The sequence below is a fragment of the Heterodontus francisci genome, chromosome 9 (assembly GCF_036365525.1).
Source record: "Heterodontus francisci isolate sHetFra1 chromosome 9, sHetFra1.hap1, whole genome shotgun sequence".
Taxonomy (NCBI): domain Eukaryota; kingdom Metazoa; phylum Chordata; class Chondrichthyes; order Heterodontiformes; family Heterodontidae; genus Heterodontus; species Heterodontus francisci.
This window is the reverse complement of record NC_090379.1, coordinates 83,443,766-83,462,251: the sequence shown is the minus strand read 5'-3', so window position 1 is coordinate 83,462,251 and position 18,486 is coordinate 83,443,766. Positions and strand designations below refer to the sequence as shown.

Sequence of the window (18,486 nt, the reverse complement as noted above, 5' to 3'; positions counted from 1 at the left end):
TGCCAGCGATGCCCACATCCCATGAATGAATAAACAAAAAGTTAACAGGTCACTGTTTTAGAAACAAGCTCCACAATAAAGTTCTACAGTTATCTTGCATGCTGGTATTTGCAATGGAAGTAGCCTTCTGCCATTTGACCTGCTGGCCAGATTTTTCACAATACTGAACAAAGCCAAGGCTGCACAGGTAGCTATAATTATTCAAACAAACAGACTATTGAAATTTGGTACAGTGAGTTCACTGCACTGCTGACTAGCCTTATACCAACAACAACTTATGTTTATATAATACTTAACATAATACAAAAAAGTCCTAAGGCGCTTAACAGGAGCATTATAAAACAAAGTATGATACTGAGCCACATAAGGGGATATAAGGTCACATGGGCATTACAGAGATAGGGAGGGGTGAGGCCATGGAGGGATTTGAAAACAAGGATGAGAATGTTAAAATCAAGGCACTGCTTAACTGGGAGCCAACGTAGGACAGGGGGCACAGAGGTGATAGGGGAACAGGAGTTGCTGTGAGTTGAGACATGGCAACAGAGTTTTGGATGACCTCAAGTTTACAGAGGATAGAATGTGGGAGACCAGCCAGGAGTGCGCTGAAATAGTCAAGTTTAAAGGTAACGAATACATGAATGAGGGTTTCAACAGATGAGCTGAGACGGGGACAACATCGGTCAACGTTACACAGGTGGAAATGAATGGTCTTTGTAATGGCATGAATACGAAATCTGAAGCACAAATGTGACACCAAGGTTGCCAACAGACTGGCTTAATCTCAGACTGTTGCCCGAGAGAGGGATGGAGTCGGTAGCTACGGAACAGAGATTGAAGTGGGGATCAAAAGAAAAATGGCTTCAGTCTTCCTAATATTTAACTGGAGGAACTATCTGCTCATCCAGTACTGGATGATGGATAAGCAGTCTGATAATTTAGCAACAGTGGAGGAATCAAGAGAGGTAGTGAGGTAGAGCTGGGTATTGTCAGTGTACATGTGAAAACTAATGCCAATGTCGCCTATGAGCAGCATGTAGATAAGAAATAGGAGGGAGCCAGGGACAGATCCTTGGGAACACCAGAGGTGGGAGCAGGAAGAGAAGCAAGTGATTCTCTGGCTACGATTAGACAGATAAGAATGGATCCAGAGAGAGCAGTCCCACCCTGATGGATGACAGTGGAGTGGTGTTGGAGGAGGATGATGTGGTCAACTGCGTCAAAGGTTGCAGACAGGTCGAGAAGGACAAGGAGGGAAAGTTTACCTTTGTCAAAGTCACACAGGATGTCGTTTGTGACTTTTGATAGTTGTTTCAGTACTGTGGCAGGGGCAGAAACCTGGTTGGAAGGATTCAAACATGCAGCTCTGGGAAAGATGGGCACGATTTTGGGAGGCAACAACACATTCAAGGACTTTGAGAGGAAAGGGAGATGAAAGGGCAGTTTTTTTGAGGAGAGGGGTGATGATGGCAGATTTAAAGGAGGGACAGTACCTGAAGAGAGAGAACTGTTTATATTACCAGCTAACATGGGGACCTGGAGGGGAAGTTGGGTAGTCAGCAGTTTAGCATTGAGATAACAGGTGGTGGTCTCAGTCTCATGGATCAGATGAGCTCAGAGAGAGCATGAGGGAAGATGGGAGAGGAACTAGAGAAAGATGGTGAGTTCAGGGTTAGGGCACTGGGGAGCATGAGAGGAGGTTGGACCAGTGGAAGGAAGGGACACAGAGAGGCAGCTGATTAGATGGTTTCGCTCTCAGTGACAAAGATGTCCATGAGCTCCTTGCACGTATTGTTGGTATTGAGGGTGGAGGTGACAGGGGAGGGGTTTAAGAAGACAGTCTGCAGTAGAGAAAAGAAACTGAGGGTTAGCTTTGCATTCCAAGATGATCCTGGAATAGTGAGCAGTTTTAGCAGATGAGAGCAGAAACCGATGGTGTTTTAAGTGAGCTCACTGCACTGCACTCATAGCTCTATACCAACAGCTAGGCAGAAAAGCCTAAATTTAGCCTTCAGCAGCAACGTCAGCCCTCATCTTCCAAAAATTCATAAGATAGCAGAACACCTAATCAGAACATCCATCTCCATGGCATGAGATATAAGGAAAGATCTTGTTGCTTAGCTTTGTCTCTGCCTACTCCCCCATGTTCCATAAAAGCAACAAAATGGTTGAGCTTGGGATGAAATGGAGAAATTGAAAGAAGGAAGCCAAGCAATTAAACAAAATGCTTCCTAAATGTGAGAGCTTCACAAAAATGTATTCTTAAGTTTTATCCAATAATATTTATCCAATAGTATCACCTCATTCCATGACAATATGAAAGGCACAATTCAACATGGTGCCTCCTCATCAGACCCCTTTCCTATCATGAGTGGCGTGAAACAGGACTGTGTTCTCGCACCCACACCTTTTGGGATTTTCTTCTCCCTACTGCTCTCACATGCGTTCAAGTCCTTAGAAGAAGGAATTTTCCTCCACACAAGATCAGGGGGCAGGTTGTTCAACCTTGCCTGTCTAAGAGCGAAGTCCAAAGTACGGAAAGTCCTCATCAGGGAACTCCTCTTTGCTGGCGATGCTGCTTTAACATCTCACACTGAAGAGTGCCTGCAGAGTCTCATCGACAGGTTTGCGGCTGCCTACAATGAATTTGGCCTAACCATCAGCCTCAAAGAAAACGAACATCATGGGGCAGGACGTCAGAAATGCTCCATCCATCAATATTGGCGACCACGCTCTGGAAGTGGTTCAAGAGTTCACCTACCTAGGCTCAACTATCACCAGTAACCTGTCGCTAGATGCAGAAATCAAGAAGCGCATGGGAAAGGCTTCCACTGCTATGTCCAGACTGGCCAAGAGAATGTGGGAAAATGGCGCACTGACACGGAACACAAATGTCCGAGTGTATCAAGCCTGTGTCCTCAGTACCTTGCTCTATGGCAGCGAGGTCTGGACAACATATGTCAGCCAAGAGCGATGTCTCAATTCATTCCATCTTCGCTGCCTCCGGAGAATACTTGGCATCAGGTGGCAGAACCGTATCTCCAACACAGAAGTCCTCGAGGCGGCCAACATCCCCAGCTTATACACACTACTGAGTCAGCGGCGCTTGAGATGGCTTGGCCATGTGAGCCGCATGGAAGATGACAGGATCCCCAAAGACACATTGAACAGCGAGCTCGCCACTGGTATCAGACCCATCGGCCGTCCATGTCTCCGCTTTAAAGACGTCTGCAAACGCGACATGAAATCCTGTGACACTGATCACAAGTCGTGGGAGTCAGTTGCCAGCGTTCGCCAGAGCTGGCGGACAGCCATAAAGGCGGGGCTAAAGTGTGGCAAGTCGAAGAGACTTAGCAGTTGGCAGGAAAAAGACAGAGGCGCAAGGGAAGAGCCGACTGTGTAACAGCCCCGATCAAATTTTTCTGCAGCACCTGTGGAAGAGCCTGTCACTCTAGAATTGGCCTTTATAGCCACTCCAGGCGCTGCTCCACACACCATTGACCACCTCCAGGCGCTTATCCATTGTCTCTCAAGATAAGGAGGACAAAGAAGATGATTTTTTGTTAAGAGTCTTATTCTGCAGTATTTCTTTCTCACTGGGATGTTACCTGTAAGGCAAATACCATGCAAATAGGTATATTCATCGAACATAAAAAGTCACCAAGTTGACCAAAAGAAATTATAGCATATACCAGCGTGCAAGTTACATTTCTATATTTAGAAAACTTAAAACTATGTTGAATAAAGCTGTATTTATATAGCACCATGTATGACTTCAGGACATCCCAAAGCACTTTACAACAAATGAAGCACTTTTGAAATGTAGTCACTGCTGTGATATAGGAAATCCACTGGTACAATTTATACATTACATTTTACAATTGGAAATGCTGGATTAGCTATGATTAAAATAAAATTAATAATTCCCTACTTCCTATGTGATGTCTGCAAGCCCAATAAATACATTTGCCTTTAAAAAACATGAATTGAATCCATCACGTGCACAGCAATCAACTACAGTACAATTTAATAAATAATATATCAGGTGCATCACTGGAGACAGGAACAGCCATTATAATACAGTATTTCACACAACTCTCCTAGCTGGTTTCCAAGTACAATATATAAGCTTTTGCAAATCAGCCAACACTAGATTGATAATCAAGAATGCACATCTGTGTTTTCTTTGCAAAATTCAGTTTGAGGAAGATACAGTACATTTCCAGTTCCGTGAACAATGCTGAGTTAGTGCACTTCTACTTGTTTCATAGAATGGAAAATACTGGATCTACTTTTATTAGTAAATGAAAGCAGACAAGTCTTTCACAGTGATCATAATTGTGAGAAAATCATGCAGAAATTGAGATGCAGGATAACTGGTCTGCTATCACAAAGAACTCCCAATACAAGTATTCAAATCAAGTACAGCTAAGACTACAGTGGGTGAGTCACAGCCGTCATTTTGTATCTTCTCAAAAACATTTTAAAAAACCATTTGAAACATCCCAAAAGTCAACTGAAACATTTCCTGCACAAAAAAAGGCCATCATTCTTTCACTGCTTCTAAAAACAAATGGGTAATAGTTTTAAACTCATAGCCCTTGGGAATCTCACCATATCGGCTCTCTAAACAGATTTTTTTATATATATAAGCCCATTTTAGAACAGGCGTGTATGTGTATATTTAAAGGAAAATTACCACTCTTTAGACAGAAGATCCTGAATTCTATAACTTCTACATTAAAGTGAAAATTAATCAAAGCTCCTTAGGAAGTGTGCGACCTACAATTTTGCTACAAACGATATATTATACTATTATAGGCCATGTAAACACAAACTGAAGTGCAACACATAATAAAATGGCAGCACTGACAGTTATGAATTAAATTTTAAAATAGGAACTGCAGTTGGGCTGAATGTAGGTTGAAGCTGCCTGCAAACTCAATGCTGGCAGAAGGAGGCACAAAAAACAAGCCAAAGGGCTGGGTCCTAGGAACTAATTCACAAAACCAGAACTGGTAATATCTTTGTAAACAGCAAGATGGAGTTATTTGCGGGCATGAGTCATGCTAGAATCATTCCTGTTTAAGTGAATCGTGTTAAATATATATATCCCATGAGACAAATTTTCTGTTACGTGGGTATAGCATGATCTAAATTTTGTAAGCACGTTTTAATTTTAAAAGCCATATTGCACCTCAGATTTTGAAGTTAACATTTTAAAAAGAAACATAAGGACCACAAATGAATGGATCTACTACATACAGTTTTCATTCTCCCCTTTAACAAGGAAATAATTGAAAAAATTTCTGTCCACAGTTCTCAAAGTAGCTGTGAACTGCTAGTGCCTTCAACATATTTAGTCATGTTGATAGAAAAGTCAACCTCAAAACTAAGAGCGCACAGATGATATCAAAGCGGATATCCTATGCAACATTTGAGCACATTCATTTATCAGTGGAAGTGGTTTTGAACTGCAGTAACCATTTGTTTCAATTTCAGAACAACTGGTGTCTGAGGAGAGTAGGTATGTGAATTACCCAACGATTTGAGTTTAAACCATATTTATCCTTAGCTCATGAAATCATCCCATTTCAAATGGACCTTTAAATCCAAGATAAAAATTCAATTTTATTCACCCCCAATGTAAATTGGCCATTGTAAATTGCCCCTAGTATAGGTAGGTGGTAGGGAATATGGGATTATTGTAGGGCTAGTATAAATGGGGTTTCCTCCGGGTGCTCCGGTTTCCTCCCACAGCCAAAAGACTTGCAGGTTGATAGGTAAATTGGCCATTATAAATTGCCCCTAGTATAGGTAGGTGGTAGGGGAATATAGGGACAGGTGAGGATGTGGTAGAAATATGGAATTAGTGTAGGATTAGTATAAATGGGTGGTTAATGGTCGGCACAGACTCAGTGGGCCGAAGGGCCTGTTTCAGTGCTGTATCTCTAAATAAGTAAATAAAATAAATATTTGCATTGGGCAGAGTGTGAACACTTTAATAAAAAAAAATTTTTAAAACATGCAGCATATTCACAACATAGACTGTTTTTTAAAAAGCTGCAATAAATTGGTACTGTGCGTTAAAGACGACAATAACAATTTTCCGTCACTTATGTTTCATATTTTGGAAATCAATCACCAAGCATAAATGTGCAAAGCGAAAGCTCATTTACTTTGATTATCACAGCACAGGTCAAAGTGACGTACTGTATTCTCTACAGCCATTCACACATCTACAGTTACAGGATATAACTTGGCCGCCGCTCTTTGTCTACTGTTTTTTGTAAGAAACTAAGTGCCGCAAGCTTTCCCAGTGCTGGTTTCTCTCTGCACTGCCTCTGATCACACTGCACAAGCCGAGTGGAGGCAAAGGCTCTGAATGCACAACAGGTATTTTATGAATGGCGCGATCACGTGACGGCCGCACCTCCCTGACTGAAATATCTCCCGCAAACCAAACATTGACAAACACAGCGTCGCATTCAACATCCAATGTGCCAGGGGCAGCGTGCAATTTATGCACCGCCTGAAGGGGCCCCATTTCCCAAGCTTTGAGGAGTTATAGTTATTTACCTATCGGGTTATTTTTATGAATGAAAATACGGTATGCAAATGAGAATGATAAAAGGCACAGCGGCGGTGGCGTTGGTCACTGGCATCACCGCAATGAGGAAATGTCATTGATTAAACCACCCGGGGAACAGAAAACAAAAACAAAATAAATTTAACAACCTGACACCGAACATCATCGGGAAATTAAACCCCGATGCGATGGGATGGAGCCCCGAGCCCTGGGGAAAAGCAGCAGCCCGGGGCCCAGAGCAGCTCCCACCCCCACGTTCTCAGAACCGGTCTGTGGACGCTTCAGGAGAGACGGACCGGTAAAAAATCCCACAAGGCCCCGAATCCTGAACAAAGGAAAGCCGAGATGTGCGTAAAGGGGGGGGGGGGAGAAAAGGTCGGGGGGGGAGGGGAGAAAAGGTCGGGGGGGGGAGGGGAGAAAAGGTCGGGGGGGGGAGGGGAGAAAAGGTCGGGGGGGGGAGGGGAGAAAAGGTCGGGGGGGGGAGGGGAGAAAAGGTCGGGGGGGGGAGGGGAGAAGAGGTCGGGGGGGGGAGGGGAGAAGAGGTCGGGGGGGGGAGGGGAGAAGAGGTCGGGGGGGGGAGGGGAGAAGAGGTCGGGGGGGGGAGGGGAGAAGAGGTCGGGGGGGGGAGGGGAGAAGAGGTCGGGGGGGGGGAGGGGAGAAGAGGTCGGGGGGGGGGAGGGGAGAAGAGGTCGGGGGGGGGGAGGGGAGAAGAGGTCGGGGGGGGGGAGGGGAGAAGAGGTCGGGGGGGGGGAGGGGAGAAGAGGTCGGGGGGGGGGAGGGGAGAAGAGGTCGGGGGGGGGGAGGGGAGAAGAGGTCGGGGGGGGGGAGGGGAGAAGAGGTCGGGGGGGGGGAGGGGAGAAGAGGTCGGGGGGGGGGAGGGGAGAAGAGGTCGGGGGGGGGGAGGGGAGAAGAGGTCGGGGGGGGGGAGGGGAGAAGAGGTCGGGGGGGGGGAGGGGAGAAGAGGTCGGGGGGGGGGAGGGGAGAAGAGGTCGGGGGGGGGGAGGGGAGAAGAGGTCGGGGGGGGGGAGGGGAGAAGAGGTCGGGGGGGGGAGGGGAGAGGACGTGGGGGGGGGGGGAGAGGACGTGGGGGGGGGGGGAGAGGACGTGGGGGGGGGGGGAGAGGACGTGGGGGGGGGGGGAGAGGACGTGGGGGGGGGGGGAGAGGACGTGGGGGGGGGGGAGAGGACGTGGGGGGGGGGGGAGAGGACGTGGGGGGGGGGGAGAGGACGTGGGGGGGGGGAGAGGACGTGGGGGGGGGGAGAGGACGTGGGGGGGGGGGAGAGGACGTGGGGGGGGGGAGAGGACGTGGGGGGGGGGGGAGAGGACGTGGGGGGGGGGGGGAGAGGACGTGGGGGGGGGGGGGAGAGGACGTGGGGGGGGGGGGAGAGGACGTGGGGGGGGGGGGAGAGGACGTGGGGGGGGGGGGAGAGGACGTGGGGGGGGGGGAGAGGACGTGGGGGGGGGGGAGAGGACGTGGGGGGGGGGGAGAGGACGTGGGGGGGGAGAGGACGTGGGGGGGGGGAGAGGACGTGGGGGGGGGGGGAGAGGACGTGGGGGGGGGGGGAGAGGACGTGGGGGGGGGGGGGAGAGGACGTGGGGGGGGGGGGGGGGAGAGGACGTGGGGGGGGGAGAGGACGTGGGGGGGGGGGGGAAGAGAGAGGGAGGGGACGGGGGGGGAGAGAGAGGGAGGGGACGGGGGGGGAGAGAGAGGGAGGGGACGGGGGGGGGAGAGAGAGGGAGGGGACGGGGGGGGGAGAGAGAGGGAGGGGACGGGGGGGGAGAGAGAGGGAGGGGACGGGGGGGGAGAGAGAGGGAGGGGACGGGGGGGGGAGAGAGAGGGAGGGGACGGGGGGGGAGAGAGAGGGAGGGGACGGGGGGGGAGAGAGAGGGAGGGGACGGGGGGGGAGAGAGAGGGAGGGGACGGGGGGGGGAGAGAGAGGGAGGGGACGGGGGGGGAGAGAGAGGGAGGGGACGGGGGGGGGGAGAGAGAGGGAGGGGACGGGGGGGGGGAGAGAGAGGGAGGGGACGGGGGGGGGAGAGAGAGGGAGGGGACGGGGGGGGGAGAGAGAGGGAGGGGACGGGGGGGGGGAGAGAGAGGGAGGGGACGGGGGGGGGGAGAGAGAGGGAGGGGACGGGGGGGGGAGAGAGAGGGAGGGGACGGGGGGGGGAGAGAGAGGGAGGGGACGGGGGGGGGGAGAGAGAGGGAGGGGACGGGGGGGGGGAGAGAGAGGGAGGGGACGGGGGGGGGGAGAGAGAGGGAGGGGACGGGGGGGGGAGAGAGAGGGAGGGGACGGGGGGGGGAGAGAGAGGGAGGGGACGGGGGGGGGAGAGAGAGGGAGGGGACGGGGGGGGGAGAGAGAGGGAGGGGACGGGGGGGGGAGAGAGAGGGAGGGGACGGGGGGGGGAGAGAGAGGGAGGGGACGGGGGGGGGAGAGAGAGGGAGGGGACGGGGGGGGGAGAGAGAGGGAGGGGACGGGGGGGGGGAGAGAGAGGGAGGGGACGGGGGGGGAGAGAGAGGGAGGAGACGGGGGGGGGAGAGAGAGGGAGGGGACGGGGGGGGGAGAGAGAGGGAGGGGACGGGGGGGGGAGAGAGAGGGAGGGGACGGGGGGGGGAGAGAGAGGGAGGGGACGGGGGGGGGAGAGAGAGGGAGGGGACGGGGGGGGGGAGAGAGAGGGAGGGGACGGGGGGGGGGAGAGAGAGGGAGGGGACGGGGGGGGGAGAGAGAGGGAGGGGACGGGGGGGGGGAGAGAGAGGGAGGGGACGGGGGGGGGGAGAGAGAGGGAGGGGACGGGGGGGGGAGAGAGAGGGAGGGGACGGGGGGGGGAGAGAGAGGGAGGGGACGGGGGGGGGAGAGAGAGGGAGGGGACGGGGGGGGGAGAGAGAGGGAGGGGACGGGGGGGGGAGAGAGAGGGAGGGGACGGGGGGGGAGAGAGAGGGAGGGGACGGGGGGGGAGAGAGAGGGAGGGGACGGGGGGGGAGAGAGAGGGAGGGGACGGGGGGGGAGAGGGAGGGGACGGGGGGGGGAGAGGGAGGGGACGGGGGGGGGAGAGGGAGGGGACGGGGGGGGAGAGAGAGGGAGGGGACGGGGGGGGAGAGAGAGGGAGGGGACGGGGGGGGGAGAGAGAGGGAGGGGACGGGGGGGGGAGAGAGAGGGAGGGGACGGGGGGGGAGAGAGAGGGAGGGGACGGGGGGGGAGAGAGAGGGAGGGGACGGGGGGGGGAGAGAGAGGGAGGGGACGGGGGGGGGAGAGAGAGGGAGGGGACGGGGGGGGGAGAGAGAGGGAGGGGACGGGGGGGGGAGAGAGAGGGAGGGGACGGGGGGGGGAGAGAGGGAGGGGACGGGGGGGGGAGAGAGAGGGAGGGGACGGGGGGGGGGAGAGAGAGGGAGGGGACGGGGGGGGGGAGAGAGAGGGAGGGGACGGGGGGGGGGAGAGAGAGGGAGGGGACGGGGGGGGGGAGAGAGAGGGAGGGGACGGGGGGGGGGAGAGAGAGGGAGGGGACGGGGGGGGGGAGAGAGAGGGAGGGGACGGGGGGGGGGAGAGAGAGGGAGGGGACGGGGGGGGGAGAGAGAGGGAGGGGACGGGGGGGGGAGAGAGAGGGAGGGGACGGGGGGGGGAGAGAGAGGGAGGGGACGGGGGGGGGAGAGAGAGGGAGGGGACGGGGGGGGGGAGAGAGAGGGAGGGGACGGGGGGGGGGGAGAGAGAGGGAGGGGACGGGGGGGGGGGGGAGAGAGAGGGAGGGGACGGGGGGGGGGAGAGAGAGGGAGGGGACGGGGGGGGGGAGAGAGGGAGGGGACGGGGGGGGGGAGAGAGGGAGGGGACGGGGGGGGGGAGAGAGGGAGGGGACGGGGGGGGGGGAGAGAGGGGGGGGGGAGAGAGGGGGGGGGGGAGAGAGGGGGGGGGGGAGAGAGGGGGGGGGGGGAGAGAGGGGGGGGGGGAGAGAGGGAGGGGGGGGGAGAGAGGGAGGGGGGGGGGTGAGAGAGGGAGGGGGGGGGGTGAGAGAGGGAGGGGGGGGGGTGAGAGAGGGAGGGGGGGGAGAGAGGGAGGGGACGGGGGGGGGAGAGAGGGAGGGGACGGGGGGGGGAGAGAGGGAGGGGACGGGGGGGGGGGAGAGGGAGGGGACGGGGGGGGGGAGAGGGAGGGGACGGGGGGGGGGGGGGAGAGGGAGGGGACGGGGGGGGGGGAGAGGGAGGGGACGGGGGGGGGGGAAGAGGGAGGGGACGGGGGGGGGGGGGGGAGAGAGAGGGAGGGGACGGGGGGGGGGGGGAAGAGAGAGGGAGGGGACGGGGGGGGGGGGGGGGAGAGAGGGAGGGGGGGGGGGGGGGGGAGAGAGGGAGGGGACGGGGGGGGGGGGGGGAGAGAGAGGGAGGGGACGGGGGGGGGGGGAAGAGAGAGGGAGGGGACGGGGGGGGGGGGGGGGAGAGAGGGAGGGGGGACGGGGGGGGGAGAGAGGGAGGGGACGGGGGGGGGGAGAGGGAGGGGACGGGGGGGGGGGGGGAGAGGGAGGGGACGGGGGGGGGGGAAGAGGGAGGGGACGGGGGGGGGGGGGGAGAGAGGGAGGGGACGGGGGGGGGGAAGAGAGAGGGAGGGGACGGGGGGGGGGGGGGGGGGGGAGAGAGAGGGAGGGGACGGGGGCGGGGGGGAGAGAGAGGGAGGGGATGGTGAAGGGGAGGGTGTAGAGAGGGTAAATTCGACCCGACAGGGGGAGTTGCCCTCTCGGCCGGGGGTTTATTTCTTACTCGGTCGGTTTCGCCTCTTCGCTCATCTTTCAGCGGCTTCCGATCATGGCCACGTTAATCCTGAGCAGCAACAACATCCCCTTCATGTTGTGGCGGCTGCTCCTCGCCGTCCGGGCAGCCGCTCGACCGCTGTTATTGGCATCCACATCGGGCCGGGGGCCGGAGTGTGGGGGGAGGGTTGTGGAAGAAGCTGCCCCGGCCAGGCCGGGCTGGGAGAGCGCGATGCGGGCTGCGATAACGAGCCCCGGGTGGGTGGGCGAGCGAGCGAGGGGTGCCTGGCGGCTCTCCGGGCTGGGCTGGTGGAGACCCCCGGCGCCGGCTTCTCTGGCCGCACTCCGCTCCGGCTTCAGTGGCCGCTCCTCGGCCCCGCCGCTGCTCTGCTCCGGGTCCGGGTGCCGCTCCCGCTCCGGGTCCGACTCTCCATCCCCGCTTTCACTCCATTTTTTTCACTCGACAAGAGAAGAGGGAAGGAAAAAAAATCATCTGGGCGGAAGCAATGACCAACACACGCAGACTTTGTGAGTGGTATCCCTCCACTCATCCCTTACTGCAAACTGCTCACGTCTGCTCCCAGAGCCGGGCTGGCAGGTTTGATCATTGATAAAACAAATCCGCCCTGCTGGACTGTGAGGAAGTACTGTGTCTTTATTCACAGTCAGCTCAATGGCAGTAGCTTTTCTCTCTGTCTCTCCCCTGGGAGAGCGCGCACTGATCTATCTGCAGAGAGAGAGAGAGAGAGAGAGAGTGGAGCTGAGTTCAATGTGAGTGAGGTTGCATCGCTTCACTGTACAGGGAGAGCTCAGCAACTGGTGAACCAGCCAAACCAGAGACATATTCTCATGGCTCAAAACTAACCAGATCAAGTTTACATATTTCTCCTCATCCATTCACTAGCAAACAACTTTTTCTTTCTCCCCAAATTCACATCTTTTAAACTATTTCATTTGTGTAGCTCGCTTTGAAATCATATTGCAGGATTTTAGAGATGTTGCTGAAAACAACTCTTTGCCCGAAGCACTGAGAGCTGAAGTTTGTTTTATTTTCCAAACACAATCTTTATTATAAAAGTTTTAAGTGTATTTTAGATCAAAGATACATTGAGTGCTGAAGTGGCCTACGACGCCAATTTTTAAAATACATTTTCTAACTTCGCAATTGATTAGGTAGGGAACATAGATTATACATTCTTGATTTTTGTAGTTTTTCTGGGCATGTTAATGATATCTAGAAGTCGCCGCTTGATTCTCAATACTACGTGAAAGTGTTAACTTACCAAGCATAGACCTAGAATGACAGAATAATCGGAAGCTAATGGGAAAACGGAACTCTCAATGTGGAGATAAAACGTAACTGACTCAGAAATTTGAAAAAAAAATATTTTTCACGAATGCCTGTAGAGTTAATTGGTGCAGTAACACACGATTGTAAGATGTGGGTTCTCTCTTTTGGTTCCCTATATGATTAGTTCCTCCTCTAATAGAGGCTATTTTACCACAGAAACTGAGAGAAAACGTAGGGTACATCTACCATCACAGCTCACGTGCATTTCCTCAAAATCAGTTCAGGAGCTGTCTGATTGAGAGGAGCAAGTGGCCTGCCTGCCATTTTAGTTGAGAAATAGGGAGCACGAGGATTAGAAAATATGAGAAACGTAAATTAAAATAATAGGGAATATTATTCTTTGAAGAATGATTTTGCTTTGGTTCGTGAAATAATGCACCAATTCTGATCCAATATCCTAATGCCCTCAGAGAAATAAAACTATATCCTATTCCAACATTTAGAACTAGCAATTAATAACTAGCGAACTAATACTTATCACTTGGATTGTTCTTCCCTTTTATTCAGGTTTCTTTCTTACACTGTTAGGTCTTTCAATGCATTCTTTATTTAGCTCAATTGGCTTTTTCACGTTTGTCACTGTTACAAGGTAACAAGCTGCTGGAAAGTGATCTGGATTCTGGAATAACATATCCTCTGAATTTTTATCTCCCTCTCTGGGTAAGCACATGGAATCTGCTCCATCCCTCCACAACCAAGACTGTGAATTCAAAACATGAAAAAAAAAATCATAGTTGCAAAGCTGTAACCTTCCATCCCAGAGCATACACTGCTCCATCAAGTCAGCTAGCTAGAAGTGTAAATCTTTCAGCTCTTTTTCTTGACAATCCTATCATGAATATATTTTTAGTGATATTCTTTATGGAGTATCTTTTGTATTTAGTCACTTTCATTTAAGATATGAATTGTACAGTTGTAAGAAAGTTTCATTTATTTTATATTTATTGAGAATCTGTGGTGAAGGGCTGAAGGTCTCTATTCAGGTTAAAAAAAAGAGGAAATACATCAAAAGGGTGACGCTAAGCTTGGATTTTAAAAGCATGAAGATTGTTATATGGGAAAGTAAGATTGAGTGAAGTCAATTGTTTTGATCTGGGAAAGAATGAACTAAATTAAAAAGTAGTGCAATAAGTCTTCAGTTCAACACCACAGATTGTGCACTGTAGTACATTTGGATCATAGGAGGGAAGTTCAGAGGAGTATTGATCGAAGTAGAATCAATACATAGAGAAAAATCAGGAAGGTCGCAGTGGGGAGACAAGAGAGTTGGCATGAGAGTGGAATACCTATCAGACAGCAATTTATTTCTCATATCGTTTCTAGGAGAATGAAAGATGCATTGGAAGTGCATTGCCAGATTTGGAAGTGGCTTTAATAATCATATGTCTGATCTGAAGCTTCTGTACGTGCCCACTTCCTGTTTCTCTCTTGTTCTTCATGGATCCCAGGCCTGTCCTGATGGGTAGAAGTTACGTAGACTCAGTAAAAGTTTACATACAGGATATGGCCAAGACGTCATGCATGTGTTAAAGGCCCCACTAAGTTGTCCAATGAAAAAGAGGAACTCTATAAGTTTCAAATATTTTAACCTTATTTTGCATTGCTGGAATTCTTAAATTATTAAACTTATTTCACAAAGAACTTACTAAAAATGGAAATCTGTACCAGTCTGCAGTCTGTATTGTGCTTTATTCACATAATAATATAAATAGATAAATATTATATTATGGGTTAGATAATACAATGAGGGGCCTGACATTCCAAGGTGCCCAATGTTGGTGCAGCATTTGCATAAACTAGGTCCAAGGTTCATTAGACTCCTCTAATTTAAGTTAGGCAGTTGTCCCATAGTGTAATTGGAGTGCCTGAGCTGTGCCCTAGCTGCACAGGGTCCATTTGAAACAGGCAGTGAAGGGGAAGCCGCATACAAATCTTGGCTTTCCCTGCTTTTTTTGATGCCCACTTTGGTGCTCCCTGCCCCATACTCCTTGCTCCCATGCAGGAAAATCACCCAGCGCCCAACAGACAACCAGTAGTCTTTTACATTATCTGGCAAGATCGGCTCATTAATGATAAAGCATGTAGGGCTGCATGAGGGTCATATTTTGAACATATGTAAAATCTAGAAAAATTCTCTGGGTTACCTATACATCTGTAAAGTACAACTGTAAATTAGTAATGAGTCCTGCCAGTTGAAACTCACTATTTCTAATTCATGGGCCGATAGAACTCATACTATATGAAGGTTCATCTCATTAAGGTTTGAATTCATTGACTGACTACAATTGAGGTCCAGTAGTGTCACTGGTGGCTCAAATGTTAAATGCGCTGCAAATGTCATCTTCCTCTTAGGCAGTCCCTTGGGACCGAGGATGACTTGCTTCCACTCCAATTCAATGTGTTCTAACATGGCTAATGAGTCCAATGCACAAACTACAGACTCTACCACATGTGGGGCAGATGGTGTATGAGGAGTTGGATAGGTGAGTTATTTGGGGGGCTGTGTGCTCCTTCCGTTGCCTGTACTTGGCTTCTGCTTACTCCCGTCAAAATATCCCAAGGTGCTCGATATCTAACCATCTCTCCTTGATGTTCAATGGCATTACCATCACTGAATCCCCCACTATCAACATCCTATGGTTACCATTGACCAGAAACAGAACTGGACCAGCTACATAAATGTTGACCTACAAGAGCAGGTCAGAGGCTGGGAGTTCTTCAGCGAGTAACTCACCTCCTTTCTCCCCAGTGCCAGTCCACCATCTACAAGGCACAAGTCAGGAGTGTGATGGAATACTCTTCACTTACCTGGATGGATGCAGCTGCAACAACACTCAAGAAGCTCTACACCATCCAAGACAAAGCAGCCCGCTTGATTGGCACCCCATCCACCAGCTTCAACATTTCATTCCCTTCACCACTGACACACAGTGGCAGCAGTGTATACCATCTACAAGATGCACTGCAGTAACTCACCAAGACTATGGGCGGCACAGTGGTGCAGTGGTTAGCACCGCAGCCTCACAGCTCCAGGGACCCGGGTTAGATTCTGGGTACTGCCTGTGCGGAGTTTGCAAGTTCTCCCTGTGTCTGCGTAGGTTTTCGCCGGGTGCTCCGGTTTCCTCCCACATCCAAAAAGACTTGCAGGTGATAGTTAAATTGGCCGTTGTAAATTGCCCCTAGTGTAGGGAGGTGATAGGGAATATGGGATTACTGTAGGGTTAGTATAAATGGGTGGTTGTTGGTCGGCACAGACTCGGTGGGCCGAAGGGCCTGTTTCACTGCTGTATCTCTAAATAAACTCCTTTGGCAGGACCTTCCAAACCCACGACCTCTACCACCTAGAAGGACAAAAGCAGCAAGTGCATGGGGACACCACCACCTGCAAGTTCCCCTCCAAGCCATACACCATCCTGACTTGAAACTATATTGCTGTTCCTACACGGTCGCTGGGTCAAAATCCTGGAACTCCCTTCCTGACAGCATTGTGGGTGTACCTACACCCTAAGGACTGCAGTGGTTTAAGAAGGCAGCTCACCACCACCTTCTGAAGGGCAATTAGGGATGGGCAATAAATGTTGGTCTAGCCAGTGACACCCACATCCCCCAAGCGAGTAATATAAAAAAACTTCCTGAATGCACCTTCTCCACATTGAGTGGTCGAGGGGCAGGACGCCCGTGAGTTGGTGGGTATGTTGGATTTCTTCAAGGATGCCTTGAGAACGTCCCTAATGCATTTCCTCTGTTCTCCTTTTGCCGTGGCGAAGCTTAGAGTAGAGCAGTTGCTTTGGGAGCCTGGTGTCTGGCTTGTGAGTGACGTGGCCCAGACAGCGAAGCTGGTTTTGGGTGATTAGCATCTCAGTGCTGAGAATGTTGGTTTGGGAGAGGATGCTGACATTAGACCGTCTATCCTGTCAATGAATGTGAAGGAGTTTGCAGAGACAGGGTTTGTCACCTACCACATGGTGACATCCAAGCTGTAATCCTTACCAACGGGACCGCCACAGACCCTATCTCAGTGAAGAGTGGTGTCAAACAATTCTGTGTCATCTCACCAACCCTCTTCTCCATCTTCCTTGCTGCAATTTTGCACGTCATCTCCAGCAAGCTCCCCAGCGGAGTGGAGATAACCTACAGGATGGACAGGACAACATCCATCTCTGTTGCCTCCACTGCAAGACAAAGTTCACTCCAACTTTAGTCACTGAGCTTCAGTACATGGACGCGCTTGTGTATGTGCTCACTTGGAGACTGAGCTTCATGTCATTGACTCCTTCACTGAAGCATACGAGAGGATGGGCCTTACTTTAAATATGTGGAAAACTAAGGTCCTTTTCTAACCCACTCCCGAGCACAACATCATCCTCCATTGATCAGGATCCATGGTAAGACCCTGAAAAACATGGACCATTTTCCATATCACGGGAGTCTCCTCTCAACGAAGGCAGACATAAATGACAAAATCCGCCTCCAGCTTCAATGTGTCAGATCATGGTGTACCAGGCAGCAGTGATCCCGGCACTCCTATACTGCAAATGTACCACCAAGATAAAGACTGCAGATTTGACTGATGGTCTGTACTTCGTTAGCCAATCTTCAGTCAGGGCTAGAAGCACCAAGCTAGGGAAATTAACAATTGGCTAGAACTCATGCCCTTTTTCAACTGTAAGTCTGTCTGCGTACAATGGTCACACTACTTCCCCCAAAAAATCTAAATTTGTTATTTGAAGCACCTTGAAATGTTTTACTGTGCGGAGACAGTAAGTAAAGGGAAGGAAAAGTAATGATTTCTTTAGGAAGTTCAGGTGCATATATCAAATAGGGACAGAATTAGGCTCAGTTATCATGTCCTCCAAAATTAAATATCCTCAACACTAACTGTTCAGCCATACACATGAAGAAGGACCTTTTGTGTGAGGTGCCAAAGGGCTGTCATCATATTGTACCTCACCGTGAGTCAACACCTTCAGGAGATGAGGAGTAAGAATGGAATTGGAGAGGAAAGATTGCAAACCTAATGAGACCCATTGTAAAAGATTTGTTAAAGGCAGAACATAATTTGTAACAAGTTATGTTTGAGTATTTGACAATGAGCCCCAGCACCGTTCTTGGAAACATATAACTTACAAGTCAATCCCCCATGACACTGCACATTGAGGCCAGGATCTTGTTCTCCTCCCGACGCCATGTTCCATGGTGGGTGGGGGGCTGGGAGGTCGGAGCAGCAGTGGCCCTCCAGGGAGCTCGACGCCGGTATTGCCGGGCCCAATCTTGCTGGTGGCGGGGAAGCTCTGTGGCAGCTGCTCTGTGTTGGGACTATGCTTTAAATATTGAAATTACCTGTTGGGATACACTTTAATGGAATTCGCCACAATCCGACCAGTCGTTTCCAATCTTCAGCTTCATGTGCGATACTCACGTGCCTTCACGTTCCTGTCCTTGAAAAGTTGGTGCCACCAAGGCGAGAGTCTTCAGTGCCTGCAAAGGTTGGTAAGGAATACCCTGCTTTTATCTGTTTTTGCAGCGAAATGGGTCATTTGCATTAAATTTAATTCGCCAGAAATAAGCGGGCAGGGGTTGGGGGATGGGGTTTAGAACTCTGCATCCTTTAAGCAAGTGGGGGGTGGGTGGAAGGGGTGAACTCTGCATTACTCTATCGGCAAAGAGGTGGAAGGGGTGAACTCTGCATTGCTCTATCGGCAAGGTGGGTGGAAGGGGTGAACTCTGCACTGCTCTATCGTGAAGTGGGGAGAAAGGGTCAGCTCTGCAAGTGGATAAACTGTTGTGGGGGGAAGCAACTGGGAAACTGTATAGGTTG

General features: G+C 51.9%; 1 protein-coding gene across 2 annotated transcripts in view; it reads right to left on the bottom strand.

The window, feature by feature from the left end:
• The window catches only part of spred1 (sprouty related EVH1 domain containing 1), a 120,631-nt gene extending 108,616 nt beyond the window's left edge, over positions 1-12,015 (bottom strand). For both annotated transcript variants that reach the window (XM_068039405.1, XM_068039406.1), the window contains exon 1: positions 11,328-12,015. In XM_068039405.1, the coding sequence (XP_067895506.1) occupies positions 11,328-11,353 (26 nt within the window). In that variant the 5' untranslated portion in view covers positions 11,354-12,015. The remainder of the gene's footprint in view (positions 1-11,327) is intronic.
• Positions 12,016-18,486: the final 6,471 nt, after the last annotated feature.